Source organism: Myiozetetes cayanensis, unplaced genomic scaffold, assembly GCF_022539395.1.
Source record: "Myiozetetes cayanensis isolate MyiCay16 unplaced genomic scaffold, myiCay2020 scf17, whole genome shotgun sequence".
NCBI lineage: Eukaryota > Metazoa > Chordata > Aves > Passeriformes > Tyrannidae > Myiozetetes > Myiozetetes cayanensis.
This window is the reverse complement of record NW_026087378.1, coordinates 17250415-17278382: the sequence shown is the minus strand read 5'-3', so window position 1 is coordinate 17278382 and position 27968 is coordinate 17250415. Positions and strand designations below refer to the sequence as shown.

General features: G+C 45.0%; 1 protein-coding gene across 1 annotated transcript in view; it reads right to left on the bottom strand.

Moving 5' to 3' along the window:
* CTNNA1 (catenin alpha 1) overlaps nt 1–27968 on the bottom strand; it is a 119997-nt gene that overhangs the window by 71714 nt on the left and 20315 nt on the right. The window contains exons 4-7 of the mRNA XM_050312319.1: nt 22596–22762; nt 21750–21869; nt 19671–19937; nt 16949–17152 (exon numbers count right to left, since the gene is read on the bottom strand). Coding sequence (XP_050168276.1) covers nt 16949–17152; nt 19671–19937; nt 21750–21869; nt 22596–22762 — 758 coding nt within the window. The remainder of the gene's footprint in view (nt 1–16948; nt 17153–19670; nt 19938–21749; nt 21870–22595; nt 22763–27968) is intronic.

The window sequence follows — 27968 nt, the reverse complement described above, 5'->3', positions numbered from 1 at the left end:
GTTTTTACTGACAGGACTAGGACTAAATGACAGTTCCACATACTTGATGCAGATTGTTCACAGACACAAGGTAAAAAATATGATAAAGAACATGAACAGGTTTCAGTGAGCTGAGCCAGGAAAAAAACCAAACCCACACCCCTTCTGAGAAGAAAACAGGACTTTTTTTGTGATTATTAAAACAGCTTCTACCAAAGCCAGTACACAGCCTGATTCCAACTTCGAAAAGTGGTTTGGTTATTTCTTTTTTTGTTTGCAGTGCAGTTAGAATCAGGAAAGGCCTGCTTTACCACTATTATCAAAAACATTCCAGAGCCTGAGAACTAAATATTTCGAGTTAGTAACATATTTTTAGTTGTTTCACTAACATAAGAAATGCTCCAAAAATCTTATTTCCTCATATGAGGGCTATAATTTGCAACTTCAGTCTTGCAGTCTGTTCCCTAATGTAAAAGAAAATTCAGGAGAACACACCAGTTAGTCTTCCTCCAAATTTCACAGCACCTTTTAATTTTAATGGCAGCTGACCAAAAGCTTCAGGACTGCTCCAGGCTAAAACCAATTCCTAACCCCTGTAACTTGCTCCAGAAATCCCGGTCGAGGGCAGTGCTGGGAGCAGCTGAAACACTGGGACTGGTAGAATTCCCATCTTAAGAACAACCAAATGTGGCTCCCCCACCCCTGGAAGTGTCCAAGGCCAGGCTGGACAGGGTTTGGAGCAAGCTGGTCTAGCAGAAGAGGTCCCTGCCCATGGCAGGGGGTGGAAGGAAACAGTCTTTACGGTCCCCTCCAGCTCAAACCAGCCTGTTCTATGAACCTCAGCTACACCAAGTGGCAGAATTCACCCCTGCCCATGCAGGAACTCAGCTGCTAACCTGTACATACAACCCCCTCCCCACCTTGGGCTCCTGCTGCAGGGCTGAGGAGAAATTTAATTCCAGTCCCTTCCCAGGGAACAGTAACTGGGCAAGTCACTGCCAGTCACTGAGGCAGTGGCAGCACCGGGGACACAGGTGAGTCCAGGGGTGAGGCTTGGATTGAGCTGTTTGGGGGGTTCCCAACCTCAGCAAAAGCTTTCCACACTGTCTGTCCCAGGATCCTTCCAGACAAACAGTCCAGCCCACAGCTGGGTAATGTGTAACGTGATGGGTGAGCAACTGGCTCATGGGTCAGGTCCACAGGGGGCAGCAGGGAGGGGATTGTCCCGCTCTGCTCTGCCCTGGGGCAGCCTCACCTCAACATTGGGGCAGTTTGGGGGGACACAATGGAAAGGAGAGATTGAGCCATTGGAGAGTGTCCAAAGGAGGCCACGAGGATGGGGAAGGGCCTGGATTTGAAGCCGTGTGAGGACACTGAGGACACTTGGTGTGTTCAGCTGGAGAAGAGGAGACTGAGGGGAGACCTCCCTGCAGTTCCAACTGCCTGGGCAGGGGCAGAGGAGGGGCAGGACTGAGCTCTGCTCTGGGGGGACCAGGGACAGCCCCCAGGGAATGGCTGGAGCTGTGTCAGGGCAGGCTCAGGGTGGAGCTCAGCAAAAGGTTCTTCCCCCAGAGGGTGGTTGGCACTGAACAGGCTCCCCAGGGCAGTGGGCACAGCCCCAAGGCTGCCAGAGTTCCAGGAGGCTTTGGCTGATCCTCTGGGGCACAGGGGGTGACTCTTGGGGGTGGGCCTGTGCAGGGCCAGGGGTTGGACTGGATGATCCTTATGGGTCCCTTCCAAGTCAGCTGTTCTGTAAGTCCTCTTTCGAACAATGGTGAAATCAAACCTTTAAAATTACTGTCTAGTGCTATCAATGTATTATTTCTTGAGGGGAAAAAGTGTTATTGCAACAGCTGAAAGTAATTTTTTTTACTATTATTCATACCTGTGGTGTGGGGGAGGAAGGGAAGGGATGAAGAGAGATGTTTGTCGGGTCTGAAAAACAACAGATTCTCAGACATTTTGTACTACTTTTGTACTCACTACCAGGTAACAGAGGTACCTGTGTTCTCTTAAGGCTTATTCTTACATCTAAAAAAAGGTAATAGCATAGGTTTTATGATATACAGCACAAAGACTCCACACCTCTGCAACACATTTCCACCACTGAAGCAAATATATCTTTCTATATAGATAAGTAAAGGGAGGAAGGTGCCAGGGTGCCAAGAAAGTTATCCTGCAACAACACAGACCTTTTCCTTAAGAGCTCAAAAGAAAACCCAAATTGGCAATAATACATCATATGCTACACAGAAGTTTTCATGGTACTGACATTGCCCCAGCATCCTGATTTAACCGAAACTGGGCAAAGTTGGGACTCCATGAGGCTGGACCCAGCACTAGCAAAGCAAATGTACCTGAAACCTGAAAAGTGGAAACAGTTCATGTTTTGTATTCCCCTGACCACGTTTCCTAGTTGAGCTCAGGCTGAAGGGCTCTGACTTGCCCTGGCTCAGTGTGCCTGGTCCCTCCACAGTAATGGAAGTGCCTGAGCAACAGTTGGGAGGCAGAAGAGTGTCTCAGCTCTATTTCACACAACTCCAGATGTGAAGAGGTTATTTTGCAGTGGGTCTGGCATCCTACTCCTCCTGGAGCGAGCAAATCTCTCCTCCTCCCTCCCTCCTTCCCCTGAGGTGCAGGCACGTGCAGGAGCTGGGGCTCAGAGTCCAGCACCCCATCCAGGCTGTCCTGCTGTGCCTCCACGCACCAAGGGCTGGGAGGAGCAGAACCCCTGTGATGGAAAACAGTAAGACAGCACCATCAGCCTCCTCCACAGGCCCGAGAGATGGGTCAGGACTTCTGATAAAAGCTCTGTTTTAAACCTGCATTGTTTGTCCATGCAGTACCCACGTTGAAATTTGAAAAGGGATCTTCCCCCAGAGGGTGGTTGGCACTGAACAGGCTCCCCAGGGCAGTGGGCACAGCCCCAAGGCTGCCAGAGCTCCAGGAGGCTTTGGATGATCCTCTGGGGCACAGGGGGTGACTCTTGGGGTTGGACTGGATGACCCTTGTGTGTCCCTCCCAGCCCAGCACGCTGTGTGCTCCTGTGATGGCTGTGATCAGGTGAGCCCTGATCCAGGCTGAGTGACAACCAGGAGCTGGAGAAGGGCAGCCCAACATTTTGTCAACACTTACAGCTGTTTCCTCCCAAGTGATTTTGTTGAGTGACGACTAGTTAGGCTTGGCTACAGGTCAATTCATCTCACTTTCAGCATGGCTGGGCAGATGGAGAAGCAGGATGGATGGGGGAATGCCTCAGAATACCAAATCAGAGGGACAAACCACTTCTGCAGGAGCCACCAGAGAGTTGCTGGGGCTGGTGGGTAATCCACCACTGGAGACACCTTTACAGGCCTGGTTTTTGGGTTTGATATTAATTAGCAACCTTTTCTAAAGAATATGTCAAGTTTTTCCTCTGCAAATTACATGAACTAAGGGACATTATCTAGAAACATGAAAAGCAGGCTGAAGTTTACACCTGCAGTAATTGTAAAAGCCTTGAGATAGTGTAGTTTATCATATTTTACATGTGTGTGAAAGGCTTTAGAAATAGAACAACTAAAATTGGAACAACACAGACCCCTGCAAAACTCAAATTAAAATGAGTGAGCCAAGACAGCATATGCCCTTTCCAAGAGGAAGAGAATGCATTATAAATCTGGGAATAAAGCCACCTAACTCCTGGCAAGACAGCTTGGAGAAACAGATAATAAACCAATCCTACCAATACAGTCACAAGACATTCAGAAGTTTGAATTAATGTATCCTTTATTCATTATTAGAAATATAAATAGCTCTAATTCACAACAGATTTTTAAGACTTCCTGTAGGAAGGGATTCAGCAGTCTTGACCTGCAATACAGCAACAAAGAAACTAGGTATGAAGTTGCCTTTGATGGGAAGCAATTGGTATTAAATACCAGAAAAAGCATCAAAAGTTGACTAAGAACCTCAAGCCTAACCAGTACCAGCAGTACCTCCTCTCCAACATTAAATGGATGGGTTGGAAGGTCATCCAGTGCCACCCCCTGCCATGGGCAGGGACACCTCCCACTAGCCCAGGTGGCTCCAAGCCCCGTCCACCTGGCCTTGGACACTTCCAGGGATCCAGGGGCAGCCACAGCTTCTCTGCCCAACCTGTACCGGGGCCTGCCCACCCTCACAGCCAAGAATTCCTTCCCAATATCCCATCTAGCCCTGCCCTCTGGCACTTTGAAGCCATTCCCCCTTGTCCTGGCACTCCAGGCCCTTGTCAATAGTCTCTCTCCATCTTTCTTGTCAGCTCCTTCAGGCACTGGGAGGCCACAATCAGGTCACCCCAAAGCTTCTCCTCTCCAGGCTGAGCAATCCCAGCTGTCCCAGCCTTTCCTCCCAGCAGAGCTGCTCCATCCTCTGCCCATCTTGGTGGCTCCTCTGGACTCTCTGCAGCAGCTCCATGTCCTTGCTGTGCTGTTCCCCAGGGCTGGAGCAGCTCTGCAGGTGGAGCATCTGTGGAGCCAAGTGAAGGTACTGAGAAGACAAAATGGCTTGGGAGCCTGGCTGCCCAGGAGGAAGATGGCACTGAGTGCACTTAAAGGAAGCCAACAACCTTATTCACATCATCTCCACTTACCCAAAGCAAGTGACTCACCGGGGCACTGTGTGAGATTAAAAAGCACTGAAAACACGGCATGTGTAACTTCATTTCTTACAGAGGCATCACCAAGCCATTATTTACTAAGCTAACTAATTAGGCAGCCAGCCTTGCAGATAATAAGAATGCATTAAAGTATTTAAAATTCCAGCACAAGCCTGACACATACAAAGTGGCTGCCCTTCTTCAAAAGAAAACGAATGTCAAAGGAAATAAACTATTTAGGAACAGTCAGCACATCTGAGGTGGAACAGAAAGGTGGCATCCCCTCAGTGTTCAGGAAAAGGAAAGGAAAGCAAAACAGAGTGCTATAGGATGTGGAGGCATTTCAGATTTTTACTGTATCAGCCTCTACTTGCTAAGAAATCATTAGATAGATGATTTAAATTAGCATTAGATAGATGATAAAGTAACAGCTACTCAAAACAAACAGATTTAATATACAGAACTGCAAAATCTGGCACAGAAAACCATGGAAATTGAAGGTACTTCAACTGACAATAATCTGCAAACCCCAGCTGGTTAAATTCAGTTTTACACCAAGAAATAAGCTGAATATACACTTCACTGCAGTCTAGCACTGCAAGCACCCTTCCCTTTACACAGGCACTGCTCCAGAAGTGGGTAATAGAACCAAAGCCATAGAGCAAGTTTACACAACACATGGAGTAACTAATCCACTGGAAATAACACCAGGAATACTCTCAGGGGATACAAGTGCCTGTGTACTTGATGTAGTTGTGCTCTCTCAAAAGCACTTCCTGAAGCCCAGCTGAGGGTACCCATAATTTGGGAGGCAGGGGGGGGAAACATGTTTCCACAGCACCACAAGAACTGACTGGGACAAAAATTGAGAGGTGGTTTGGAGAACTCAACGCCTGCCACCAAAGAGGCAGTTTTACACTCTGTGAACAAGCCTTATGTGAGTACAGGGGGAGCACCAGGACATGAAGACTGCTTTAGTTATCACCTTGTTCCCTACACACACATTCCTCACAGGATCTCCCCACTTGCTGCTCCCATAGCTGAGTCCCTGGCTGCCTGCATGTCCAGGAGCAGCCTGGCAGGGTGAGGAAAGCTGTGTGAGACAACAGATGAGAGGAACCCACAACACCCAGGTGAGCCTGGGCAGTCATCTCACCTGCAGCTACCAGAGCCCACCCTCCCAGCCTCAGAACATCACCCTTTGTATTTGTTTGTGAAGACCTTGCCTTCCTCAGCTAAGAGGTCTCACAGGAACAAATGTGCCCATCTTGTAGGCCATCAACTCCAAAGGGGTCAACTGCTCAGGTACGAGGCAGAAGGGCTTTCAACTTCTTTCTCCTCAGTTATTTCTGCATTAACTTCTCGTTTTCTTGGCTTTTTTCAGTCCAGTGACCTCTAGAATTGGGATTCTTTGACTCCTGGAGAGATGCCCAAAAACTCATTCTGCCTCTAAGGAAATTCACAATTTGGCATTTAAGGGGAACAGTATCAAGTGATATGGCTGCAGTCTTATTTTGTGCTTGACATCAGAGCTCTCGAGTCACCTTCTTCCTCCAAAACGACTCAATAAAGGCAGTCCTCAGAGGAGAGGCTCAAAGGCACAACAGGGAAGAGCAGGTCAGCCCCACATGACCCATTTCTCCCCTCACAATCCAAGGAGCTGAGTGCTGAGGTGAGGGGATACACAGACCCTTTGGAAAGGGAGAACTGAAGTTGAAGCCACAGATGCAGAAGCCACCTGGGCAATACCACATGGCCAGTTCCTCAACCTCTACACAAGCAGAATAAATTGCACTGATTCTGGGGTTTAGTCCAGAGGTTTGGGATAAAATTAATGCATACTTAAAAGCAGTGCACAGTATTGGGTTAAAAAACACGGGGACAGCATGGAAATGGAGGTGTCTGACTGGGGCACAATTCACACAGTTCTGCTGCTGGGAAGCCTGGAGAAGCATCCAGCAAGGCCTTGCAACACGAGATACAGGACAAACTCTGTGTGCTACAAACAAGTCCCAGGGTTATATTCCTACTCCACAAATGGGATTTTTTTAAAAGTATCCATGTGCCAATGTTGCAGGTCCTAAGTTAACATCAGAAAAGAAGTTTCAAAATAGAGTCAAGTCTCAAGCACATAATGAGATGGGTGTCTTGAAGTCACTGCTGGGAGATACTTCAGGATCTCCAGCATTCCTTAATATTTCTGTGTGTATTTTAATTTTGAGAGATACTATACAACTACATTCATATATCAAGACAATATGAAAAGAAATTTAACAGTATCAGAATTACCTGAAGTCTTGAATAGTTTAGGATAGTCGATGTCCCCACACCCCCAGACTGTCCCTATATACAGTCTCACAACAAATCTTGATCTGTTATCGTATTTAAAAAAAAAAAAAAAATGGAGGGGGAAAGGGAGCCTGCCTCACTTGCAGGGGAGAACCTTAGTCCAAAATTCAATCAAAGGCAACAAAAAGTACCTTTTTTTTTCCAAGGGATCCATCTTTCAAATACAAGGTCAAAATAAATTCCATAAAGCCCAGCAGCTGAAAAGCAAGTTAGAAGGACACTCTGGAGGAGACCTGAAGCAGAAAGGGTTGGGTGGCCAGAAACCCCCACCCAAGGGCACCTGAGCCTTGCTGAGCTGATGTGAGGGTCTGCAAACACCCAGACTGACCTGTCCTGCACCCCCAGGAACTGTTGCTCGTCTCTCTCCAGTTACTCCACTGCACATTCCCACATCACCCACGTTTCCTTGCCCCACAGATACTTCACTCTCAACATATCACACCTACGAAGTTGAACCACTTCTAAACCGAGAACCTTCTGTCTTCAGAGCCTTCATCCCCCCAGAGAGCTTCCAGGCTCCATTCCCCCAGATCTTCCTGCAGGTTTCATAAAGTACCTGATAACACCAATTCAAGTTATCATATTCAGTAAACCACACTGACAGCACCCCAGGCACACTGAGGGCATTCTGAGCTGAGAAGCAACATGTTTTTTCTGACCATATAGGGAAGCAGCAGAGCACCCAATGGAAGGCAAACCCCTTGTTCCATGACATCAGAGGTTAACACAGAAGCCAATAATCTACGAGCACCTGCACATGGCACCACGTTTGTGTTCAACCCGACACAGACAGTAAAGAAAAACATCCTCCATTTGTGGAAGGCACAGGTATTTTGTGAATGGCAAGCTCACATCTGAGGTTGCTTCTTCACTGTCTGTTGCTAATTTTGCACATGCCCTGGTTTTCCTCTTGTGGCCTGATGCTGAGGGAAAACTCTTTCAGTTGGCACTGACAAAAATGCACCCTTTAGCCCAGCCTTGCCAGGCACTCCTGGCCTGACAGTCCGTGGTTTGCTGCTGTGATTGTACAGAAACCACTTTTCTAGAATGCCTGTTCAGCAAAAATAATTTGAGTATACAGTCTCCAAAGTCATAAAGTCAGTGTTTTCACAGAGCTGGAGCAGAAGGTTTTTAACCTTGGCATACACAAGCTGGCTCTGCTGTTTGCCCTCTACCTCCTGTCCCTCCTGCTAAAGGAACGTGCCCTGGTGCAGATCACAAGGAAGCCAAAGTTCCCTCCTCTATTTCAACAGCTTTCCAAGATACAGCTTAACCCTCATCCTTTCCTCAGACATGAGAAAGATTAAGTCACTCTTCTGCCTCTATTTAAATTCCAGAGGGCTGCCACTACTTGGATAAGCCACAAATGCTAATTATTCTATATTGATTCCGTTGACTTTCTGGGACAAAGAAGGTCTAAAGCTCCAGGACACATTATGAGCATTACAGAACATCAGCTTTTTCACACAGGATAAACCAGGTTAAGCAAGAGCACAGTCTAGATAATAAATCCACATCCAGAACAGAATATCCAGGTTTCCATCAAGACCTCTAATGCTTGTGGTACAGTCTGTAAACAAGACGAAGTGGTACCAGACAGTCATAGGGACAGAACTGCCCTTGTCCTCTCCCTTCATTATCTGCTGAATTCCATCTTGCAGATGGGCAGGAACTAAATCCAGAGTTTTTATTAGATCAAGGCAAAAGAGAAGAGGGGAAGTTCAGGACTTGAGATGCACGTATTTTCTTACAATACAGGAGCCATGGTATTCCAGCTTTGTAATAATTCCATTATCCCTCTCCTCCAACAAGAGAAATTTAAAAGCCCAGTTGTGTGTGTAATACTTCTGCACACTGAGAGCATGATCCTGCTGGAGGCTAAAAGACTGTTTATCCACAGATCAGCAGACACTGTGCAAATGTACATGCTCCATTCCATCCATACTCCTCGATTTTGACTTTGAGAGACCACTGAAGTATCACCAAATGGAGTTTCATTAGGGATGATTATGTATTTAATCTTACAAGGGCAGATAAAGTTCAAATATTTTCCTACAAAACAGTACAGTTCAAATGAATTAAGTCATAATCCACAAAATGTTAAAGCAGAATCAGTGCACAGCATTACAGCATATTTATGTAAAATGATTTACAGCTCAACAAGAGTAAAACACTGCTAGATGCCAACCACCACATCAAGTGTGTACATATTATTTCAGGTCTTCTTTCCACCATCTTAAATGTTATTTCATCAACATTAAAATTAAAAAGGTCTAGATTTATAAGGTAATATGTGTTACATATGCTAACATTAGAGAGGGACATATGTCTAACAAGAAAGTAACAAACAAAAAAGTTTCACCAGTAAAAAATTAAAGTGGTAGGCAAAGAAAGGAGGGATCGAGCAGGTTGGAAACCTTCACTGCCACTCCAGGTATTCACAGGACTCAATTCCCACATTTAGAGACATCATCAGAGTTCAGTTCTGCTGCACACATGGCTGCAGTGAGCACCGTAAGCGAGGGCAGTAACCTTCCTCCTTTTACATACATTAGGAGTCTACAACAACAGTGCTGCAAAGCATGGAAAGGCTGCAAGGGTGAGTTCTGCTGTACAAGGCAGCTCAGACTGAGTCCCAGCTACTGTCAAATCTATTCAGTGTAAGTTCTCTCTAGCAGTTCTGCACCAAGCGAGCAGCAAAGGCTGAAGGCAGTGGATGGAGAGCAGTAATAATTTAGGATTTCAATAGACTGCTAAGCTCATGCTGGAACCAGATCTGTGAATGCTGGGCTTTGCTAGGTTTCTTTTAGGAGGCACTAAGCCAGCCATATGCTTCTTTAAAAAATGCATTCTCACTGCAGACACAAAAGCTGTTTTGGGCCTGAAAAAGTATCCAGGGTTTCCAAGTTGTGCCACTGGCATCAACGTCCTGGCAGCCTCAGCAGAGTCTGACGTACCTCCACCCATGGCAAACAACTGGAGCCCACACGTGCTGCCCTCCCCCCATCCCGGGCCAAGTATCCCGAGTTGTTTGGGATCTCTAAACCAGCAATCCCCCATGCACATGCAGGGTAACCACTGTGTGGTTACTCAAATCTTTGCATGAGCTGGCTTCTGTTTATTTCCATAGGTCATTGTGTTGCTTCACAAGAAGTAAAAGTTGCCAGAATGTCTCCTGAGAACACAGCCCACGCTGAGCCCCAGACCAGCAGGGTGTTGGGTGAACAACCTGCAAGCTCATTTCTGTGGCCTGAAAACGCCCGACTGACGCAGTGAGAAATTCTCATCATCTTCATCAGGCTTCACTCCAAGGATGCTGAATTATTTACTCTATGGCAGCCTGTAAGCATTAAACTTAAACCTCTATCACTTCAGAAGTGTTCTGTTTTTAAAAGCAGCAGCTTTGTCAAACTGATAATGTCTATGGAAATTAGAGCCCAGCATAACAGCACAGCTCTCTACTGAGCAGCAAGGTCTGTGACAGGAAAACCCAGCCAGGCTTTCAAACCACGTCCATCACATCAGCATTCGGGCATCTTAAACTGACAAACAATATTAAAACAGAAAGTGTAAATTATCTCAAGGCAGAATTTTTATCAGCATCTTTATCATCAACACAGATCACTGTGCCATTTTAATTCACATCTATTTCCACAGAAACAGATGCTTTCATTAGAAGGGCTATGCAAGAGCCCTTTCAGTATATAGTTACTTGCTATAAATGATCTTTACCATCATGTGAAAATTCACATGTGTTCCTTTCCAAGCCTGGATCCTTGATGGGCATAGAAAACTGTGGATCAATGTTATTAATAGGTAAGTTCATAATGAAAACACATCTCCATCCTGTAAATTGCAAGCGTGTCAGGAGTAGAAATAACCTTTGCTGGTAGTTCTGAAGACAAATGATTTCTCCCAGCAGATATTGAACAGATAAGCCAGACACTTTCCTGCCCAATCACTTTGGAGCATCAGAGATGCTCAAAGCAGCTTAGGGAAGAAAAACAAAGCAGTGCAATTAAGACTGAGGGAACAGAGCTGGTTTGGAGCAGTACATTTCCAGAAGTGCACTGAACACAGACACAGGGGTGCAACTCATGCATTTAGTGAGCTGGGAGTTCACCAAGCCTAAAACCAGAACGCTGAGACCTCCCTTCAGATACCCAAGATCCAAACCACACTGGCCTGCACAAGTTCCTGAGGCAGCCTGGGCTTCAACCACCTTCAAGTTGTGCCATAACAGTGTAAATTCAATTAAAATCTAACACTAAAGGAAGTACAACCCACACCTGCAAACAGACCCAACTATGGTACTCAACCACTTGAGGCCAAAGAGAAGATAGAAACTGGGAGGGGAAAAAAAAACCCAAACCATCCTGAAATGACATGTGCCTGGAATGCCTGCTCTGAAACCAGCTCACAATGGCTTTTCTCCATTTGCTGCCAAGCACCTCTAATGCAATCCAGACAGTCAAGGACACAGTCAGAATGTTAATATGAAAGCATTAAGATTCCCATTGAAATGGGACCTGTCAAGCTACTTTATGTAACATGATTTATCATTTCCAAATGTAGTAACAAGGGATTTTATTGTACAAGAGCATGTGGTACACAATGGGGCTCCGGGTTCGCATTCCCCACTAGCCAAACTGCAGCTCCTGACAACGCTCATGCTCTGCATGGCCCAGTTACTGGTGTATGTATGAAAGGGTTGATGTATGCATTAGGAATTGATGGGGTACAGAACAGAAGTACCATGAGAGCTCTCTGCTTGTTCCTGGGCACGTTAAACAGGGCTGGACACCCCCGACCACTGCTGCCCGATGGCTCAGGGAGGAGCCCAACTGTCCCCACCCTGCAGGGCTCTTGCATCAAGCAATAAAAATGGACTGCCAAAAGCTTAAGGAAGCTTTTTTTTCCATTCTTATGTGTCAATCAGATAACTGATGTCTTCTGCAAGCTCAAGGCACACAGAGCAGACTGGGAACTGCTGGCTACATTTCCAGAGCACGGCCTGCGCTTCCTTACCCTTCTAAACCCCAAACACCAGCTTCAAAGCCCAGCCTCAACCCACCATCTCCTGGGTTTACCACGTGTTACACACAGCTGACATCGAGGCAAGCTGCCCAAGTCCTGCCCTAATAACACCCCCAGAGAGCTGCTGTACAGAGAATGTACCTGTCATGATTTGAAGTTTGTGGATTTGTGTCAGTGGACACATTTTCTTACCTCTCTGTTCTACATACCAGCTTCTCAGAAACACAGAAATATTTCAGCTGTCAGCCCACTGTTCTTTTTTTATGCATTTGCTTTCAGTAGCTTAGATATCCATGTATTTTCATTGCAGTTATGTTAACTTTGAGGCAGAGCTGAGTAGCACAGTACAGAAAAGCAGAGACGTTGACTGTACCTGTTCTGCACTGGGAGAGGAACTCACCAGCTGCCAGTGCAAACTGGGATAAATTGGTGGTAGTATCTACAAACACACTGCTTGATACTTTCTATTTGGAGCAAACTGCAACCAGTCAACATGTACCCCCACACAAGATTATAGAGTTAGACACACAAAAAACCTTTCCATTGTATTTTCTTGTATCTCCTATTAACTTCTTCATTGGTGCACTGTTAATATTGACATCACTCAAGTAGATGCTTTGCTCTCCTCTTGCCCTGCCTAAGTCTGGAACTGATATCCAACTAAACTCAAATATGCTTTGACACTTTTTCATTTAATTAATACAATACACACCAAGAATGCCTGACTGCCACAGATCACACAAAGATCTAGATCTGGCCATCTGTGAGTTGTATTACAAACATTACAACTGATGTGGGCAATTTACTGCATTCTGGGCAGTTGAATCCAGAACCAAGACCTTGGACTACTATGCTTTTACAGCACTAAACAGAATCAGTAATGAATTCCTTTAGGACTTCTTCTTGCTCTGTCATTCAGCACTAGCAGTAAGAATAAAGCTTACTCCAAGTAATAAAACCCAAAAGCAAATAAACATCCACGTTTGCTATTTCAATCCGGGAGGGCTCTGCAATGCAAGTTGAAAAAGGAAAACTATTTTCTGTTGGAATTGTGGGAAGTAAGCAAAATCCATAAAGGAAAACAGCTCCCCCCTTGGTGAAGTGCAAGAGGAAGGGGAAAAGCTAAAGAATCAGATGCTCCAATTAAGAGATGAACAGATGGCATTTTAAGGAATGTGGTTTATGAACCAAGGGGTTGGGTCATCAAGTGGCCGATGAGGCTCAGGGGACACTGGTAATGAAAGCCCATCTCAATACCCACAGAAAGAGCCTCCTGCCACCATGGCTCAGAAGCTAAAACCTGAGGGTAGCTGTTCATGGAGCCCCTCCGTGCTCAGCAGTTGTCAGTCAGGCATTGTTAGTTCAGGACTACACAACAAAACCAGGTATCAAAGCACTGCCCAAATCCCGAACAGCCGATGTAGCTCTGGTCCCTAAACCTCAGAGTAAGTGTGAAGATCCAAACAAGGCCCAGAAGGAGATGGTGAAATGTGACCACACCAGCATCTTGGCTCACTTGAGCCACACTTCTGAAACTCATCTCCCAGTCACTGTCGTGTCACATGCTGCAATTCTCATCCCGGAACTTTCCTGGGCCTTGTGAGCCGGACTCTCCAAGTAGATCTACACAAGGAGACAGCCACTACCACAGCAGATGCTGATTAGGCCACAGGACTAGGCTAAAATCAGCTGACACAAACTTCTGGGAAATGCAGGCACACACAGGCCCTGGGACATTCACCTCACAAACCCCATCCCAACCCACCGTGCTGTTTGATAAAGAGGGCACAGCCAAAGTTGGGAGGAGCTGCTGAGTATCTCGTTTATGGCAAGACCTAATTAAACTAAGACACTTCATTCTGGGGAAGCTAAGACCAAAAAGTCTCCTACAACAAGACTGTAAAACAACATTAAGTGGCATAGAAAAACACGGGCAAGGAGTATCTGCTTGGGGTCTTTTCCTAACTGAGACCAAGGAAACATCCAACAGAAGGGGTACAAGGTTGTTCTGCTTCAAAACAAAAGATGTTTCTTCACACAGCACCCATTTAAGCAGAACTCCACGCCAAGGAAGGTTATGGATGCTGTAAGTTTATAAGGGTTCAGAAGGAAACTACACAGATTCAGTAGGGAAAAGTCCATCAAGAGCCAACAAATGCAGTCAGCAATGCCAGCTCTGGCAGTGCCTGAGCTGCAGAATGCCAGCACTTGGGAGGTTACTTGGAGTAAGGAAAACTACACACCTCCCTTGCTCCTGTACTTTTGCTTGCAGGATACACTACTGACCACTGTTATGACAGGACACTGGCCTTGATGCACAAAATTTAGTCAGACTGCACTTGAAAATGGCACAATAGGTGTGTTAGATGGAAAGTGAAATAACAGACACCAATCTGAGAAAAACGGGATTCAGACATCTGTAACAAACTACTGAAGAAGCAAATCCTGCCCTTCTTTTAGGAGCACAATCACAGAATTCATCACCACACCAGCAGAGGTCAAGAGGTTCTACAACTCAGTTTATCACCAAAAAGTGTTATTTAGCTAAAAGCTTTGCCACACACCATAACACAGCTTCCAACGCTTGCAGACTTACAGACCCTCAAGGACAGGCACACACAAACAGTTAAACTCTGGGTCCAAAACACTAAACTGAGTTATAAGCTATCTAGGAAGCAGTCTGGTTATTGCCAGAGATCTGAAAGAAAACCCAAAAGCTAGAGGAAGTCACTAAAAGAGAAGGCATTCAGAACTAAAGGGGAATCTGCCTCAAGGCATTCCTGTGCTTCTGCGTTTCCAGTGTACTCCTCATCCAATCTTCCCTCTGAATTTTTACACTTGGCCAATAAATACCTCTTCCTCTAGCACTTGGGTAGGATTTATGATGCACAGCAAGTGCTGTGCAATTAACAGATTTAATGCCCAATTCACTTCCTCCTTCAAAGGGAGACTTGGAGCAAAGCATCCCAGGAGCTGTGGGTATATCATACATATACATGAAATGACATTTCCTCTGCCACTACTCTAAGTCAGCACATCCCTACTCTTCCTGCAGATGTATCACACCGTTTTCACTGTTTAGATTCCCAACTATTAGTCATTCTTCAGCTTAATCATGGAGGGGTTTACAGTATGGATTTTTACACACCATCCCACATTTCCACCATAATTTATCAATTGCTTTTTCCACTCCATTTCACTGAATTTCTAATCTCATTTCCCCAACTACACTGTCTACAATCATAACATAGCAGTGACTTTAAAAAATTCAGCATGCTCCACTAATTTCACAATGTGTTAAAGGAGATAACAGAGGGAATACATTCTTTCCATCTCGGCAGGACTGCTTTAACTTGGTATCAAAGACAAGAGCACATGGCTGAGGAGGAGGACAGGCATTTCTGTGAGAGGAAGTCACAGCTCCACTCTCATATGGGTATTGACCAACTTGCAACGCGACAAACGCCACCAACTCTGACATGCAAGACTGAGCATTTACCTCTTCCACATGTTCAATTAGCCTTTGTTGGCTGCTCCATTCTCACTCATGCTGACAGGGCTCCATCCAGTGCAGCAGTACATTTGTTGGAGGGATTTTTGCTGATGCCTCTTCACAGACTAATAAAACACCCTGCTCAAAGGAGTTTAGAACGGCACAACCTCGTGCTTTGCTTCCCAGCTGCACTCTGAAGTTCCACAAATTGTCAGTGCTGAGCACAAGCTACTTGCACAAGCAATTAAGACAGACTACATGAATTATCTCGCTTGGCCCGCAGGCTACATCAGACTTGCACCAGTTTCGTTCAATTACTTTGTCCTTGTCTTTGGTAAACAGAAATCCTTGTTTGCCTTTCTCTCTACCACACACTGCATCTGTTCCCCAAATTTTACCACCCCAACCCACATATGACAGCCTTTGGACCAGTTTTACTCTGCACTGAAGTCACTTATGCCAATAGATTGAAGTTAAGGTACTTAACACATTGAGCCTCCTAAATAAGTCCTACTGTCTAAAAAAGGTATCTCTGAACTTTCACCTCAAACACGTTCAAAAGCATAAATAAGACTCCCATTAAGACTTCTTCAGACAATTTTACTTGCCACAGTTCTACAAGCCACAGTTTGCTTAAGTTGTTGCTATTTCTGTAACCTCATTTCCAAAATCAGCTTTAACAGTATTCATGTTTAACAACGAGATATAGTGTCAATCTTATGATAGCCCGAGCTCACCTCTCAACACAACAAGTTACTCAGATGAAAACTCACTGGGACAAGAGTAAAGGAGCAATGGGGGGAAGAAAGTCCAGTATTACATCATGATGCCTTCAGCTGCAGAAGCTCATCCGCATGACATGATACTCACTGCAACTGCAGAAACACTCCCAGGCTTCAAATACTGTGTTTGCACATGCAATGCCTAAATACTGGAAAAGAACTGCTCAGAGCCCAATATTTATACCAAACTGCTCTCAGGATTCTTCACTAAATATTTGACTTCATACATCACCTCTACTCAAACTGAGTAGCGACAATAACTAACTTGATTCTGACAATTTACGCCCTTAGCTAAAAAGATGACACAGTTAAACTTTCCAAGAGTCAACAGAAGCAAAGCCGTACTTTGTGCATAAGCCCCGTTACTTTACGTAAACCAAGGTGGAAAAACAGACTAATTCCACTGAATTCCTACACAAACTGGCATTAAGAGTCATTAATTAAAAGTAGTGCCAAAGGGTTAACAACTTGTTAACAGTTGCTTGGAAGATTAGAGATTAATTTTAAGATAAATATCACATGGATAATTTAAGTATGTTTCATCCTGCCTCAAGACAAACCTTTCAGGACTCCTGTTTACTTTTCAAACTCTGTTTGGACCAGAACAAACCAGCTTTGATTCCACACTTGAGCTCATCATATGGAGTTAAAAGCCACCCAAACTATGCCACCAAAGCAGGAGATACTCACGTTGCCCATGTACTCGGAGAGTAGATCCTGCAAGGCCTGTCGCACCGCGTTACACTCGGCCACGATGCGCTCCCGTCGGTCATCACGTGTGCATGATGAGTCAGCCATCAGCGCCGCGCCGCTAATGATGCTCTCCAGGCGCTCTTCCAGGGACGGCCTGAAACGTTCCTCGCTGAAGGTCGATGGATCCACAATAATTTGTTTCTAGTAAAAGAAAGGTTCTGCAAAAATCAGTGATCGGACAAAGCAGTAACTTACTGAGAAGTCACCAACACAACCACCACTTAGAGCAACACCCTGATCGGGCATTAAAAGGCAAGTGACACTATTCTGGCACTGAGGAGGATTTTCATGAGTAGTTTTGTAAAATTACTAAGAGGTTCCCCAGCAGATTACATCGCCAGTCATTTCTTGTGCTGCTCTGACAGCTAAACAAATCTTGGCCACAGGAAGCCTCGTTACACGAATGGCAAAAATCGAACGTGCCAGCACAAATAAGGTTCAAAGTACAGAACTCTTCCTAACTACATGTCAATTCAGACATGCCTTCACTACTTAACTTGTCAGGTATAATTATCCCATCATGAACAAGAAAACAAACATCCAAAATTAGCCTTGTACATAGTGCTCCGTTGTCCTACTTTGTCCAGTCTTCCTTCTCTTCGCTGTTAGGCAGGTAAATACAACTCTATTCTCAAAACTTCCCCAGTGAAATACCAACACAAAGCTTTCAAACAGCACAGAAATCCATTTCTTCATGACAGAAAATTATCACAGGTTTATCTTGCCAGAGTATTCATAAGCATACCAAGAGACTCAAGGCTGAAACAGCAGCACTGATGTATCTGCTCTCAAGAGGCCAATACACCAGCCAGGGACGTTGCCCAGAAAGCTGTGCAGGATTTACCACCTTTGAGTACTTGCTGGTCATTTATTTCAACAGGTCTCCAATTTCTTAAAGAAAACTTATTTGTCCATTTGAAGGTTTGGTGGTTGGTTTAGGGTTTGGATGGGTTTTCTTCCCAGTACAGGGGCAAGACTTGCTAATCACGAGAGAATGCCCAAAGTCTTTTGAGCTGGGGGTTCTCAGTTTGCACACCAGCTAAGCTCAGCAGCCACGGCACAACCACTGCTCCTCCTGCCAGCCAGCACACTTCATACCCCAGTGGAGGAACCACTCAGCCACCACAGCAGGATGAGAACACAGATGTGCTCTCCAACACACTCCTCAGTTTTCCTGAAGCTTTTAGCCATGTGGTTAATACAACAGGAGCATGGACTGCACCATCAGAAAGGAGAGAGAACAATCAGCTTGTTATCTGCTGGTAGTCATTTAATATTTTACCATCACTGGAGTGTGTGGGGGCATGTGTGTGCAAAGCCTCTATTACAGGAGCGCAATAACACTCAAGCAGCAGCAGGAAATGAAGTGCAGGGATAACATCTGCCAAGAACCTCACCACATTTGTTTTGTCAGCCTCCTTTGGCAGGGATGACACGACAGAGCTATTGCACACACCGTGCATTGAGCTGGGCTGCTGATCAAGCACTGCTGCTAGCAGAGAGCCCCACAAAGTGGAATTCAAAGCTCACAAGCCTCATGCAACTGCAACACTCAAAAAAAGTAGTCTCCAGCCATATATTGGAGAGTTTGTATTGTAAAATACAGTGATATATCAGAAATCTTGTTAGATGGTTCGAGCTGGATCAGCCAGTCCACAAACCTGAACCGAATTGCTTCTTCAATTCCATGTACCCAAGTCAGTCCCTGCCTTCCCCTCCCACAGGTACCTGTGAGAAGCTGTGGTCCCTCAGGGGAACCTGAGGCACACTCCTAAGGCTTACTGAGCACACAGCTGACAGAATAAGAAAGGCAGACTGAAAACTGAAGTCAGTCACAAAGATCAAGACAGCCATGACATCTTTTTGTTACCCAAGAGATCAGAGAAAGGCTTCCCACCAGGCACAGGGAAAACTCAAATAGTACTTTATCCTGGTGAAAGAAACATGGCAGAAAGGGAGGAACAAGAGTGGTAAAAATGAAGAGGAGACGGTGAGCAAAATCTGGCAAAATAACTACTAATTGCCTTTTGAGTGATGGTTTTGCAATATTAAATAGAGTTCTGGAGGTAAGGTGTTTAAAATTCAGAGGCTGAATCAGTGGTAGACACAGAATCCTGGCTTCAAAAGGAAGGAGATCTCAGTAAAAATACATGGCTGTCCTCAGCAACATGCTGAACGTGAGACAAAGAACACGACAGATCAGTACAGCACATCAGTGTGAAATGACTTCATCCCCAACCAAAGATCATATTAAACTTCCCACTTCATGTTCCTCTCAATAGGTAGTTTGGGCAATTCCAAAGACATTATTCACTTTTAATAAATCATTTCTGTCACCTACAAGAATACATTATATAAATATATTATGAAATAATCAATTTCAAATAAACCAAGGGCTTACATCTAAGGTAGCAGTAGGCTAACTGCTATTTCAGAGCTAGTTTAATTTGACAGCCTTCAATCACCAAGAACCACATAGATAACTCTCTATATTCCATCAACCCTAGTTGAGAAAAAGACTTTTTTCTTACTTTAGCTATGACTTGCTGTACCTCAGCAGAAAGTGATCTTGCAGGCAATATAAATAGCAGCCAGCTGCTGCCACTAAAGCAGGTGAGTTAGCACTCTGTTTCCTAAAGGCAAGGGGTTCAGGACTCACATCGAAGTTGTTGAGGGCGTAGGCCAGCTCTCCACCCCCGCCCTGCTGCTGGGCAGCGTCGTCAGAGCCGGTGGCCTGGGCGGCGTTGGAGATGCCCGTCACCGCCTGCTGCAGCTGCTTGTAGATCAGGTCCCTGTTGGCCTTGTAGGCAGCGACGTCAGGGTGCTGCAGGCAGGCCTGGGACGCCGTGTACAGGATGGGGACGTTCTTCTGCAGAATTCCTCTGGCTGCTGCCATTTGGTCACGGTGACCCACATCCTTCAACTCCTGTTAGGAAAATTAAAGGAAAAAGAAAAAAAAAAAAAAGCATTTGAGAACATTCCCTGCGTTCAACATCCACATGCCATCTCCGTGCACCTTCAAAAGACAGGCAGGTTCTCTGCCTGGTGTGCTCAAATCTGTCTGCTGGCTGAGTGGTCTTATTCTTGAGGGCTCAACTGATTGCAAAACACAACAGCTTCATAAAGACAAAAACCACCATAATTGCAGGGCAATTCACAACTCCACAATTCAAAATCCAACACTGGATTTTTGCTCCTCTCTGCAGCACAGGACCAGCATTTTGAAAGCTGTCCTGTCTTACACTTGCCGATGAGAAGCAAGATCATCTATAATTTAAACTCCCAGGCTCACAACCAGAATGTTTTCTTTAATCACACCTAGAAAATGACATTTACTCTCCTCAAGAGACTCCGGGTACTTAATTTCAGAAGAACAAATATATCATCTCATTCAACTTCTTGTTCGCCTCCAATGAGACAAAATTAATCCAATGACTGTAATTACTGCTAATTTAAGATTAGCAAGCAAGTCCATAAGTCTTTTCCCAAACACTCCCTGTTGCAATTCTCTAAAGCACCATCACCTGTTTTGGAACAGAAGCATCATGATTAGATACAGCTTCTGAGTCCAGCACAAGCAGCAAGTTTATAAAAGGAAGAATGAACAGTTATTGGCAGCATCATAATTTTAAAGTTGGCTCTTAAATCTAACAAAGAGGTGATGAAAATGAAGGTGAGGACTGCCTTACAGAGAAAAGGGGAAAAAAAAAAGTCTGTCAGCCTCTTCAAAATGAATGGGCAATATGTGACCTCTGTAAGGTACACACCAAGCAGGGAGGGCGCTCCAAGCAGGCATACAGATTTACAGATTTTGTACAACTACTTCCCATAGTGCAGAACAATCTATCACAAAGCAGTTTAGGAGCATTTATTGCATTGCCATCACAACCCTACTCCCATTTACTGCAATCAGATTTGAGATACATAACCAACTGGCAATCCATTTTAGACTGTACCCAGTTTATTTTCTACGATAAATCTCTGCAAAAAGTCCCAAGAAGTGTCAGAGGTACATAAGCAATTTTGGTTTGTACATATCAGAAGAACAAAGAGGAAAAAATGCTTTACAAGAATTATGCTATTCCTGATAAGTGGAACTGCCCACACCTCTGCTTTCTTTTGAAAACTTACCTACACAAGAATGAGTCACACCAGTGCTGTTGAACAAAACAAATTTCACATGCAATTTAAGGTTTTGCACAAGCCATCCAAACACAGAACATACCCATAACAAACAGGGATTTAAATCCCTTCTCAAATGGGCATTTTAGTGCAAGACTAATGAGCATCACCAGTCACTCCTTTGGAAGAAGCTGTGCCCAGCCGTGACTCTTGCCCACCACACATGGACACGGTCTGTCGGTGTGAACCATGACAGCAACGTGGCCTAGGGGTGAGTGCACCAGGCACTGGGACACAAATCATTTCTCCTTCCTTACCCACACCTGCACTGCTTCAAATTGGGAAGTGCAAGTCTTGGGGAGTAGCATTTCTTTAAGGCACTAAAGCATTAACCATTAACAAATGCTACTAAGAACAAATTCTGTCAGAAGCAGCACCCTGCAGCCAAGCAGACTTTTCCTGCTTACCAAGCAAGTTCAGAGTTCCTAAACATGGCAGAGCAACACAAAGTATCAGTAATAAAAATAAAATAAAAGGTCCTGTCCAAGAGCAGCAAGGCTCCCTTACTTTGGTAAAGAAGAAATAACATACAGAAGAAAGAGCTGCCATACTATACCTGTTGTCTTTTGGCTGCCATTATGTTAAGCTTGTCCACTTCTGGTTTGAGGGCTTTGTATTGGATACCCAAGTCCTGCTCTGTGCCAGCATTTCTCAGTTTCAAGATACCATCTTCCACCTAAAAGAAAATACGCTGGTATATTTTTCCAAGCAATACAGTCCACAGGTCAGGAAGTAATTAAGAATGTATTTCATGGCAGACAGAGAAAGCAATCTTCCCCTGCCCCCTGTTATTTTTTGCAGAGAGACACTTCAAAGGCTAACAGTATGCAAGGGTTAGCTACTACTTCATACTCACCAGCTACCAGAGACAGTCAAGTGCACAAATCTGGCAGAGCATGAAGGAGCCAAGAGCCCTGGCAGAGCTGTGGCAGTGGCCATGGAAGGGCACACAGAAAATCCTCAAAGCCCATGAGCAAAGGCAGGCCCAGTATTCAATCTCATTTCATTTCAAACTGTGCACCAACCACCCACCACTCTCTTGCTCCAGGGAAGAAAAGCCTCACTCAAATATTCCACTCCCATTTTACTCAGTCTGCCGAAGCTCCTCATCCCAAATTATAAGAAAGCCAAATGATTTCTGTAAGATGAAAGGGCCAACTATCACCTACAGCCACAGAGCCTCAGTTTCTACACTAGAAGTTTAGAACAAGGTGCAACTCGACATCAACAGTTACTGACAACGAGTGTAAAACAAGTGACAGGCGTTCACTGCACACACTGTGCTGGGAGGAAAAACCCCAAACCCCTCCCTGCTCAAGGCACTGGCAGTGCACGCACCCTGCAGGGTCAGCACGTGTGTGACACAGACACCTGGCAGGGCACAGCCAAGAACCACTCTCACCACTTTGAGCTGGACAAGCAGCTTGTAGACATCTGCCATGTCGGCCAGGATGAGCAGGCGGGTGACGGCGGAGAGCAGGGCCCGCGCCGCTCGCACCATGTTCCCGCGCTTCACCGACGAGCAGGGGTCGTCTGCGAACTCCCCCGACGCACTCTTCATCAGGTCACCTGCACAGGGGACACGTGGATGGCTTTAACACCGCACAGCGCTTCCCAAGGGGCTGCCAGGATCCTGGGCAAGCCAACCTAAGCCTTAAAACACGACACGTTTGTAAGATACAGCCAACCCTTAGTGCACGTGGCTACCTCTGAGCACAGCCACCACATGGCATCGGGGCAGAGGGGCTCGGCAGGGAGGAGAGGTTGGGAAATAGCACTTCAGTCCTGATTTCCATTTGTACAGGTGTTTTAACATGCCAGAATCCTCTGGAGAGGCAGATTCAGCATGCCTTTGTAGGGCTGCAGTTATTTCACGAGTACAATGCCTTCAAAGCCTGAGCAAAAGGAGTTAAGCAGAAAGCAGCAGAAAGCACTGTAAACACACAGCGAGCTGCCACAGCTCCTGGGACTGTAAACAACTCGGAGCGATGACCTGGCTGGATATGCCCTGGTTTGAATTCAAAGCCAGGCACTGCTTCGTAAAATGCTTCAGCATTTCATAGCCTGTGGGTCTGCATCTGGTGCAGGAGGAAAGAATTTGGGTTTCAGATGGTAACAATGCCATTGGTTAACTATGAAAAGCAAAGGCCACTTTACCCAGCTAGAACAATTCCTCCAGAAGGCATTTGGAAAGCATAAAAGTAATGTCTGCATACAGTCAGGGGAATAAATTTTGGATTTCTCCCCTGCTTTTTCAAGCAGTTTCCAGTTCCACAGTTCCTACACAGCAGCAAGTTTTAGATTCCACATTATTATTCTTGGATCTCTGCATCTCAGAAACTCCTGGGAGAACAGTTAGGACTTTGTACAGAAAGTGTAGGTCCTCAAGGTCAGAGATGTGCAGGCAGCAGCAGATGACCAGAAAGGAGATGAACTGTTATAACTGCTGTGCCAGAGGCTTCCCAAACCTGTATGAAAAAGTGTCCACATGGCTAAATGCCAAAACAGAAATAGCCTGTCTCAGATGAGAAAAAGCCTCCAACAGTGCTTGACAAGTGACAGCTGACAGCCAGTCCCATGGAGCCCACTCCCAAACAGGGTTGGGTGAGGGCCGCACCGACAGCTCGACATGATGCAGTCCTGGGATGCTTCTGTTTATTTTAACAACTTATTTTTAACTACTCAAAGATACCAACAGCTGGAGAGCCTGGGGGTTAACCATCCCCACAGAGAGTTCCTAGCACCCAGGCACTCCACACCTTCACAGCTAAATTCAGCCCCAGCACAGCTGCCAGCCTGTCCAAGCAACCACATCAAGATAGTCAATTTTGCTCAAATGCTCCCTCCTATGTAACACCCTTCCATCATCTTAAATAATACAACCAAGAGTGGCACATAACATTTTAAGATAAAAAAAATATGCTACTTCAGTTCTGTGAGAGAGGGGAAAAAAAAAGGCTTCTGTCCATGCATGGGGCAGCTCTGAATATCAACCCAAAGCTCTCCCTTACCCAGCTTTGGGGAACAGGACTATTTACTTTAGCAAGGGATAAGAACCCCAGATTTCCAGATGGACAAAAGAATGTATCACCAATGCTGAAAACTGCAGCCATTACAAAACCCCTACACAGCTGACATGAGCCTTTCCTTATTCCTTCCAGAAAAGGCTAATAAAAAAATAAATGTCACCACCACAAGTATGAAATCTATTAACAATCTCGGGATTTAAGAGGATCTGTTTACAAGAACATGAAGTAACAGGACAAGGGGGAATGGCTTCCCACTGCTAGAGAATAGGTCTGGATTGGATATTGAGAAGGTGTGGGTGGGGAGGGTGGGGAGGCCCTGGCACAGGTTGCCCAGAGAAGCTGTGGCTGCCCCTGGATCCCTGGAAGTGTCCAAGACCAGGCTGGACAGGGCTTGGAGCAACCTGGACTGCTGGAAGGTGTCCCTGCCCATGGCAGGGGGTGGAACTCGATGGGCTTTGAGGTCCCTTCCAATCCAGGCCATTCTATGATATGTCAGAACCAAAAATTGACTAAAAATATTTCCCCCTTTATTTACTTACATGTAAAAGTCCCACATTTTCAACTCCTAAAAGAATGTTGTTTTCATTTATTTTCTATTTTAAAAAATTTAGAGAGGTGGCCACTTGCTTCACTCGAATCTCAGAAATTGCTAAATGACCAAAATTATCCTCTACCCATCTCTTAAATTGCAACCTTTCAAGCCAGTCCTGAAATAAAATGCTATTCCTTTTTATTTTAACAGGAGACTTTAAAAGATTTAGTGAGTTTCAAACAGCTTGTCAGGGTGTCAAAAGATAACCGGCTTCCCAGAATTAAAGGAAGATTATATTTAAAGTTGTTGCATATATATATATATTTCTGCCAATTAAAGAAAGCTGGCTTTCAGACTTTTTATAAAGGAAAAGCAACATGGGGTAGTTATTTTAGCTGGAATCAAATGGTAACAGGGCACTCTGCCCTGGCCTAAATATGCAGTTACTGCACTGTGTGTGTGCATTAGCAGTTCAAAGGGGATCCAGCATAATCTCCACATTTCAAATTTGAACCAGAGGTAACATTAGCTGGGGAGCAGATAAAGAAGAGTTAAAAGTAACACATGGTGAAGAGTCCAACTATGAGACTCAGATTATAAAACTGGTACAGATTCTTACATGAGTAATCTGCTTTTCCAATATAACCTTGGATTTTCACTAGGTATTAGAAGGGAAAGAAAATGAAACAGAGTTGAGAAGAGAAGAGGCAACAATAACTGTCCCATGATCTTGTCAATAAAGCACTACAGATTCAATTAAATTTAAGGGAAGAAAGCCCATTTCAGAAATAGTAAGATTTTAGTCCATCAAAAGAAAATTACCATTTTCTAGTTGCCTTCCCACCATGCCCGTAGGGTGTGACAGCACTTTCAGACAGCACTATTAGTCCTCCTTGCAGTGGTACACCACGACCACGACAATTGCTCCCACCACCACTGATGGGAGGGAGGGCGGAGGGGACAGGCAAGGCAGCAAGAGCAGGACACACAGGCACTGCTGCTCTTCCTCCAAGTTGGAAACTCGTGCCCACACATCACCTGGTACCCTTCAGCACCTCCCAGTTCAAAGCCTGTCCCCAGGCTGCTCTGCCAGCAGCACTGGAAACACCACAAGTGCCACCAGGCCATTCCTCCACCTGCCCAGAGCACCCCCCCCATTCCCTAGAGGTTGCCATTCCCCACCAAAGGAAGGCAAGCAGGAACTCAGAGTTTCACGTCTCTACCATTGTGGATACTGCAGTCCCATCTCACCACTAATGCCACCTTCAACCCCTGTCACAACAGGCTGCCTTGGCTTTCCACTATAAAGGACAAGGCCCTGCATCACCCTTTGCCATATCAACACAGGAGTTGATACTTGTGGCAATAAAAACCTCTGTTAGCTCCTTAGTTTTGTCTCAATTACATCTATATACTGCCTACAACATTCCTATGGTTTTCCAAGAGTCATCTCTGAGCTCCCTTAGGTTATGGCTTTTCCAAGACCCCACATCCTTGGTTGAAGGATTACTTCTAATCCAAGTGCACACTCCTAAAGCATTGTTCTTGGAGGGAAACAACTAAACTTACTGCACTTTTCCAAGAAATTAAGCTAGCTGGTCACAACAGAATTTTCAAGTTGAGTTTTCCAAGAATAATTCAGTGTTTGTGTTCCCCAACTGGTCTCCTTCTACTCCTTGGAAGTCCTTAAGCCATGCACCTTTGCTTGAAGTACAGTTGAAAACCTGTTTTCCTTTTTCATAATTTGTCTCACTGCTGAGTTTTGAAAAAACCTTCACTTCGAAGCACAAGATAGAAAGACACCACACTGCATCAGTCGGCTCATTCCCCTGCATTTGCAACCTGAAACATGATCAAAGCCCACAGGATTCACAAGACCATTCATCCAGTCTCTTGCCTCAAGCCCCACACACAGGCTTAAGCTTTTTTAATTTTAAGCTTTAATTTTTGGTCTGTTATGTAGAGTTGGCAGAGCACAGCTAATTCTCTGGATCCCCACGCTCACGTGCAGATACACAGAGAGTGAACTGTGGCCATCAGTACTCCAGGAAATCTGGAATGGTCTCAGTCTGACCCAAAACAAATTTCATTCTTAATCCCAGTTTGGAACCTGTCTCAGTGCCAAGCGCCTGGGTAAGGAACTGGTTCAGTTCCAAAACACCTCCCAGCAGCACCAGCAGAGCTGAACACTCCAAGACTTCATAGCTCATGAGAAGGTAGAACCCAGACAGCTCACAGTGGGGGGACTAAGGCTGGGCAAGACCAACATTGCCCCCTGTTACCCAGCAAACCCCAGTGGTAGAAATGACTGTAACAAATGCTGCAAGGATGCTGAAATCTGAGGCATTCACATCAAATGTTTGCCCAGTACCAAGTCCAGTAGCATCTATTCTGAAAAACACTTTGATTCTTTGCCTCCACTATTCTGCTCAAAATCTTAAGAAGTTCCACTGCTTTATAAAACACCAAAAGTCCAAGTCTTTAAAGGGCCAGGAATCTTACTGTAGGAGATTTCATTAATTTAATATTTAAAGCAAGTTATAATTTATCCTTCCATTGTAGAAAACAGGAAGACTTTGAAGACCCACTTACATTGATTTAGTATGTAGCAATGCTATTATTCATTCCAAATAGCTCTTTTCACTTCTTTGTTTTTACCCCCAGCAAATGGGATTTTATGAACAAGCTTGTTCACTAAAATCATGTACTCTCTCAATCTTCTTCCTGCTAGGTTAAAAAAAATTTTTTTAATTTTCTCTGATGAGACAAGTTATCTATTGTCCTAATCATCTTCATAATCCCTGTCTGCATTCATTCATCTTTTTTTATTATGGTAACTAAACCCCTCCCTACTCTAAATAGAGGCCTTATTAATTCTATTTTCCTGTCCCCTGCTGAAGATAAATTGTGCTCTCTATCTGTAATCCCACTGCTGCTCTCAGACACAGCTCCTGATCACCCTGCTGCTGACCACAACACCCAGATCCTCCTCTCTACTCCTGCCCCGGTGCAAAAGGCAGATAAAGGCACCGACACAAGGAAGACTTGCCCAGCACACACACAGGCTCTGTATCACCCTTCCCTTGTCTCTCCAGCTCATTAATTCCGACTGGTCTACCACAGTACTGGGAGTGTTTCATAAGTGCATGGAATGGATATAAACATGTATGTTGGGAGGTTGTACCTCCTTGCTGTTACTAGCACTGCTGAGAAC